Source organism: Geotrypetes seraphini, chromosome 19 (assembly GCF_902459505.1).
Source record: "Geotrypetes seraphini chromosome 19, aGeoSer1.1, whole genome shotgun sequence".
Classification (NCBI taxonomy): Eukaryota; Metazoa; Chordata; class Amphibia; order Gymnophiona; family Dermophiidae; genus Geotrypetes; species Geotrypetes seraphini.
Window position 1 is genome coordinate 19,818,585 of NC_047102.1, and position 7,766 is coordinate 19,826,350.

The window sequence follows — 7,766 nt, forward strand, 5'->3', positions numbered from 1 at the left end:
ATTTGTATTATTTTTGCTTGGTGAAGCAAATTTCTCAGTTTTATAGTTGGCTAAACACAACCCCTCTTCTACAAAGCCACGTGGTAACAGCTCCGAAGCCCATAGAGATTTAAAGGGCTTCGAGGCTGTTGCTGCGCGGCCTTGTAGAAGAGGGGGTTACACTTTGGTGTAGTCATCTACCAATGGCATTCCTGAGATAGGATAAAGTCTGTGATACTGTTCAACTCCTTGCAACAAGGCCTCACTGAGCATCAAGTTCAGTGGACACCGAGTCAGTTTGTGCAGTGGCCCTGTAATCAGCTTTTTCCATATCATGAGCAATACTAGATTACAGTTAAAAATAGTACTGTTTCAGGCAGTGGGCATATGCCTCAGAGTTAATGCCTTTGTATCTCTGAAAATAGATATAGCCTTATTTTATTTAGTTATTTAAAAATGTTATAAACCACTTAAAATTTAAGCAGTGCACTTAAAAGAACATACATAATAGGCCAGTACTGGGCAGACTTGCACGGACTGTGTCTGTATATGGCTGTTTGGTGGAGGATGGGCTGGGGAGGGCTTCATTGGCTGGGAGGGTGTAGATGGGCTGGAGTAGATTTTAATGGAGATTTCGGCAGTTGGAATCCAAGCAAAGTACTGGGTAAAGCTTTGGATTTTTGCCCAGAAATAGCTAAGAAGAAAAAAATTTGAAAAATTTAAATTGAATCAGGTTGGTCAGACTGGATGGACCATTCGGGTCTTTATCTGCTGTCATCTACTATGTTACTATGTTAGGTAAGGGGAGTGTGTGGCGCAGTGGTTAAATCTACAGCCTCAATACATTGAGGTTGTGGGTTCAAACCCACTCTGCTCCTTGTGACCCTGGGCAAGTCACTTAATCCCCCCCATTGCCCCAGGTACATTAGATAGATTGTGAGCCCACCAGGACAGACAGGGAAAAATGCTTGAGTACCTGAATAAATTCATGTAAATTGTTCTGAGCTCCCTTGGGAGAACGGTATAGAAAATTGAATAAATAAAGATAAATTAAAAAAAGGAAAAAATACATAATATTAAAAAGGAAAAAAAATTCCTAAAAAACAAACATCAAAAATACAGCTCCTGACATATAAAGATCTCTCAGTCCTGAGAGTCAGCATAACCTCAAATAGGAAAATGACCTCCCTTCAAACATCACATGAAGGCATCCATGAATAGTTGTATTTTTAGCTGTTTCTTAACCTCATGCGATCTTTACATAATCTCAAGACCCCATGAAATGAATTCCAAAGTTTCACACCAACTATAGAAAACATAGTTCTTTGATCTTACATAATGGATTCTAACTTCCTTGTCATTCATCAACAGCATCTCCCCTCTGATCTCAACTTACGGGCATGCCAGAGCAGACAAATATAACACTTGGGGCTCCTTTTACTAAGCTGTGTTAGGGCTTTAACGCGCGGAATAGCGTGCACTAGACGCTAACGCCAACCAACATTGAGCTGGTGTTCTAGCCGTGTAGCACGGGGTTAGTGCGCGCTAATCTGCATGCGCTAAAAATGTTAGCACACCTTAGTAAAAGGAGCCCTTGATGTACAGTCAAGAGCACTTTGTGATATATACGCTTTTGGAGTGGGATCCTTTCCATTTCATTTTAGTCAAACCAAGATACAACATGTTATAGTAATCTAGATCGAAAATCAGATGAGAGCATCGACTTCAATCTATATAAAATATGCAAATGGGCATAACCTCCCTGGATCACCTGAAGAATCTGCTTCCCTATCGAAAGGGCAGAGTCTAGGCTAACACCCAAGATTATCATCAATTGAGTTTGGAAGTTTCTCATCACAACCATTACTCACAACCATGATCTCAGTCGTCCCCACATTCAGTTGCAAGCAATGATCGTCCATCCAGTTATTGACATCAATCATATATCTATTCAAAGCCAGCTTAAATAGCTGATGTGTCTTATTGTCTTGAGTGTTGATGTGGTGGGCAAGAAGATGTTGAATGCTTGAATATTTGGAATGTCATTGGTAGATGACTACAAAGTGTACAGTGAATTTCTGTTGTTTTCCACAATTAAGTACATGTATTGAAGGTACATTTAATAAAATACTGTTAGAATTTTTGCATAAAATATCTTATTATCAGTGAATCATTGCTGAGTATGAAAACATAAAAGTTATAGCTATAATACTATGAAATTTGCTTCATTAAGCAAAAATAGCAAATTTTAAGAAAAATGGAGCTTTAAGGGACCAAGGATGGGCTTTAAAAATAAATAAAAATTATTTTCTGATCAAGCACAGTCAAATTCATGGGAAAAACTTCAATTCACACAGTATTTCCAACTTTAGGTTTTTGTGGGTAGCTCTATACATGGAAATGATAGGCTATTCATATTTGCTAAACTGCTAAAATTGATACTGCAGAACTAAGCGGTGTACAGGCTAAATGCAAAGGTAGAAAGGAGCTACAATTTACTGGATAGGAAAAAACAGATTTCAAAACATATCAATTACACTAAAAGGACAGAAGTGGAAAGGAATCACATCAGAATGAGCAGGGAGAGGGAAAAAGGGGGACACAGTCAAACCAGCTGTCTCACTGGAGAGGCACAAAAGCCTGAACAAATAGCCATGTTTTAACAACAAATCTAGGCAAGAACATCTCTGAATTAGTGTCTGTAATTGGTGCCAATTGGCAGTTACATATGTAACTGCTCTTTGTTGGTATTCTATAAGTTGTGCGTTCAAACTCCAGAGTGTGTAACTCCAAAGGAGGGGGGGGCGGTTGCTGTGGACAGGTCAAGGGTTTGGCATCCAGTTATGTGTATGAACATTAGAATTGATGCACTTAAGCCTACAGTTGAGCTTGAGCCATTTGGCTGGCACATGTGCTTGTGGCTAAACCTGGGTGCGTAAATGTGGACTTATTCACAACTGCTGTTTATAGGATCTGTACTTGGGGGAAAATTCTATAAAAGGAACCTAACTTAATTAGTAAATTGGCTTCAATAATGAGCTTTAACTCTCTTCTTAAATGCGATTCTACAAATGATAGAACCAAATCAGTGCCTAACACCAAAGTAGGCATGTTTAAGGGTGAAGAAAAACAAGCGCTGCTAAGTATGATTCTCTAAAGGACTTAGGCGCCTATATAATGTAGGCCTTTAAAACCCGAGCCTACATTACAGGCACCTAAGTTTTAAGTTAGGTGCCGCTAAGTGTGATTGACATGCAATAGGGGGCAAATTCTATAAACAGCATCTCAATTGTAGGCAGCGTTAGGTGTCCTACCACTGTCTAACCAGCTAATCGGGATGCATGTTTTCTAAAAAAAAACAAAAAACAACAACCCCAAAGGCAGGCCACCTACACTGTATAAGCATCTGTCTTGGGTGCAAAGAGCCACCTAGGGACCCTTAAGCTCACCCACGGCTGGGCGTGGTTACACCCAGGCATCTCCCTAGGGCCTCAATAAACGCCTGAAATGCTGGCCTACATTTCAAATAGGCTGCTAAGCTGATCGTGACAAGGAAACCCCCCGAACCCCAATGCAAGTTGGCCAGCAGAAGGGATGCCCACTCCCTCCTGCCGTCACTCCTGAAACAACCCCTCCCCCTCTGACACTATTCACGGCAGGAGGGATCCCAATTCCTCCTGCCTCCATCCCCAAACTCCCACCCAACACTGTCCGCGACAGGAGGAATGCCGCCACTCTCGAACCCCCCCTCGAAGTTCCCCGGCAGGAGGCATTATCACTTGCTCCTGCCAGCAGATCCTCCCCCAAACCCATGACCCCCCCCCAGACTCTGACCCTCCACCCCAGTACCCCCAGACCTGAACCTCCCACTCCGGCACCCCAACACCCCTGAACCTTTTGTAGTATGGGAGTCCGGAGGAATACCTACTCCCTTCAGCCGCCAGGCCCCACTCTTCACAATGGTGGACCTTCCCCTTCCCAGTGCATCCTGGGATGCACTGGGGAGGGGTCTAAAGCCCTGATTGACCCAGGTGCCTAAGGCCCCTCAGCCCTTAGGAATCAGCCCCATAGGCATTCTGGGATGCACTGGGTGTGAACTAAGACTCCGATTGGCCAAATGCCCATGGGAGGGCCCTTAGGAGCCTGGGGGCCAATCATGACCATAGGCCCTTCTATGGTGCATCCCAGGATGCACCGGGAAGGGGAAGGCCTGACATTGTGAAGAGGCGGGCCTGGCATTTGGAGGGAGTAGGCAACCCTCCAGCCTGCCATACTACAAAAGGTACAGGGAGCTTTGGAGTGCTGGGATGGGGGTTCGGGTCTGTGGGGTGTCTGGGTGGGGGTGTTCGAGTCTAGGGGAGTCAGATTGGGGGTCATTGGTTCAGAGCGAAGGTTGGGAGTAGGGAGTGGGCATCCCTCCTGCCGGAGGACTTCCAGGCAGGGTTTGGGGATGGTGGTAGGAGGAATTGGGCATTCCTCCTGTCGCGGACAGTGTTAGGGGGGAGTTTTGCTTAAATAACTTATACTTTTGTACTTGGGGGGGGGGGGGGGGGTCCAGCTAGAAAATAAATCACACAAAGCCTAAGGATTCTACATATTTTCTTTTGTAATTTAATTGTTTTTTAAGGCATGGAGGCGATCTAAGATGAAGGCTGAGAATCCACTTCACTGCTAAGCTAAGTGATCTACTGTACACTTAATTTTATGGATAAGATGCACAAGAAGTTTCACAGAAATTTTTTTAAAAAAAAGTATAAGTTATTTAAGCATTAAAAAAAAAAAAGTTTTGGACTGACAAAAGACTTCAGCAGCTGGCAACATACTTGGCCAAATGCGCTGCTCTGAAGGTCCGTACAAAAAATGGCTTACATATGTTGCTGTTATACAACAAAACGGTGTACAACAACGGTGTACAACAACGGTGTACAACAAAAGTCCCTCCTTCTAGCTCTATAGAAAAATGTGATAAGATTTCAGCTCTATATATTATTACTCTATTTATAGGCCTGTTTTGACTTGGACATCCTTTCAAAAATACTCTTCCAAGCACTCCAACAGCCTAGGTGTCTTTTTCTAAAATTACTATCCCTGCATTTCCATTCTCTTTATCTTTTAAAATTTAAGTTGGTTTGGGAACATGTCTACTTTGTAATTGTAAGAATAGATTTGAAAATCAAGTTTTAAAATTTAATCATCAACTTTCACTTCCTTTTTCCCTTAATACTAAAATGTTAGCTTTAGCAATATTAGAATGGTGATATGTATTTTTTGTCTTAACAGCGTCTTGTTTCTAAGAACCTAAATCCTTCTGGCAGGTACAGAGCTCATGGCATAGTGGACGATTGGTGAGATTGGTGATCTCTTGCTAATGTTGACAGTCATTTTAATAGCCAAGTGGATTTTGGTTCCACATCACATGAGCAATGCTAACCAGGTACCTTCCTGTTGTCACCTCTGCCCTCATTTTAAGAAGAGCTGTAATTAAATTTGAAGAACTGGAAGATGCGGACTATTGAAAGGCATTAAAGAAGACAAAATGTAGATTGTTGATCTTCATTTAGGTTTATTTGTGTTACTGTTAACTGTTCTCTGTCTTGCTTTGAGTGCATTTTTAATGTATTGAATTTTGTTGTTCATGATCTTTAGTCTGGTGCTTTATATATCTATGGTTTAAAGTTGCTTATTAGGATGAAAATAGTTTAATAAATCTTCTATAGTTTTAGTTCTTATGTTTTCCCTAAACTTTTAGTTTGAAAATACTGTTAGCTGAGAATGTCAAGGCTTACTATTTTAAGAATTACATAGAAGAGGGAGAGGTTTGGTGGGGGTTGAAAATTTTATCCATATAAAATATAATAGGTTTGTTCTACTTCATCAATTTGCAGGGTGAAAAACATTGATCAAGTACATGCAATTACACTGGAACGTCATGTAATGTCTTACTCATTTATGTGGGACTGCTTTTGAGTAGCCACAGGCATTGAAGTAGTGCCCATCACTTTTACTGCTTTCTAAATGTTAACATCCCGGTAGTTTGTTGAATGAGTTTTTGATACATATTTGATTTGGCCAGTATGATTTACTTCAGCTAGAAAATAAATCACACAAAGCCTAAGGATTCTATATATTTTCTTTTGTAATTTCATTGTTATTTAGGCATGGAGGATTTTTTTGGGGGGTGGGGGTAGGGTTTCCTGGCTTCTTGGGCTATGATGCTATGGGGCTTATGCTCAGAACTTTAAAACATCAAAAAACCAACCTAGGTCGGCACTTGGACGTCCAAGTGCCGATAATGAAAACCAACTTTTTGGATATGCAGCAGCACATCCAAACTGCTGTGCATCCAGAGATCAAAGGGGTGTGTTGGCAGGTGTGTTATGGGTGGGAATCGGGCTGGCTTCAACCTGGACGTACTGCAGCCATAATAAAAGTTTTCCTAGAGAGAACTTAAAGACGTCAGTAGTTAGACCTGTTTGAGTTGTGTCTAGGTTCCACAAAAGTGCCCAAACTGACAAGAAGACCACTGGAGGATTTAAGGCATGACCACCCCTTACTCCCCCAGTGGTCACAACCTCCTCCCACTACCCAAAGAGCAAAGAAAACCCAAAACTCGTAGGCTTCCCATCAGCTAATCATAGCAGTGGGAGGGGTCAAAGGCCCTGATTGGCTCAAAATCACCATTTTGAGCCAATCAGGGCCTTTGGCCCCTCCCACTGCATCCCAAGATACATTTGGAAAAGGAAGCCCCGTCATTTGCAGCAAGCAGCCCTGTAGGCAGGAGGGAGTGGGCCTTCCTCCTGTTTTCTCATCTGAAGGTATGAAGGGACCCGGGGATGTGGGAGAGGGCCCAGGAATATTGGTGGGATGTGGGGGGGGTGGAGATGTTAGGGTGTCAGCGGGGTATCAGGGATGTGAAGACTGCTGTTCTAGGTTTCTTGAACATAGTCTTGTATGCTTTTCAGCCAAAGTTTGTTGGCCCTATCTATGTGCTTATTGCCATGGGTACAAACCCAAATTCTGGCTTCAATTACTACATTTTTCCCTTGTTGCGTGGTTGTTCCTCACACTCAACTAACACTTGTCCACCATCATTCTTCCACCTTTTTTGTGGACCTGGTGAACTTATTTCTTTGTTCTATTTACTTTGATGCAGCATCATTCCGCTTATTGGTTCAATCTTCCAGCTTAAGCATGCTCAATTACTGCAACATAATTTACTTGGGATCCTTCAAAAAAAAACAAAAAAATCTTCAAAGACTCCGAGTTATCTAAAATTCGGCAGTTCAACAGATTTTTGGGTTGAAGAAGTGGAAACACATAAGCCCCTATTATCAAAAACTTTACTGGTTACCCCTGGAAGCATGAGTCTTGTTTAAATTCTTTTTATCTTTGTTTTAAATCTATATTTGGTCTGGCCCCCACATACTTGGTTTCTCAATTTAATCTGGATAGTACCAGGCCCACACGTAGAATTTATCTCTTCACCTATCTGACATTAAAGGCCTGTCACTACAAAAGATTCCTGGACAGAACTCTCGCCTTCCTAGCAAGTAAATGGAACGATTGGCTGGGTAACATCAACTCGCTCTCCTCATCCTACTTCAATTTCAGAAAATCAGTAAAAACGAATTTGTTTAATCAGTTCGTAACCTAAGTTTATAGTTTTTCTCTTCCATTCTGTAAGCTTGTATTCGATGACTTTGTATGGTGACCACTTCGCTGTTTGTCCAATACCTCTTGTTGTAAACCGCCTCAAACTATCATGGCTTTGGCGGTATATAAGAATA

General features: G+C 41.9%; 1 protein-coding gene across 2 annotated transcripts in view; it reads left to right on the forward strand.

The window, feature by feature from the left end:
• STK33 (serine/threonine kinase 33) overlaps positions 1-5,817 on the forward strand; it is a 104,231-nt gene extending 98,414 nt beyond the window's left edge. Inside the window, exon 15 of one of the 2 annotated variants that reach the window (XM_033928907.1) lies at positions 5,260-5,817. Coding sequence is in view for 1 of the 2 variants with exons in the window: in XM_033928905.1 (XP_033784796.1) it covers positions 5,260-5,328 (69 nt within the window). In the remaining variant the exon portion in view is untranslated. The remainder of the gene's footprint in view (positions 1-5,259) is intronic. The other variant, XM_033928905.1, reaches the window with a different exon arrangement.
• The last annotated feature ends 1,949 nt before the right edge of the window (positions 5,818-7,766 follow it).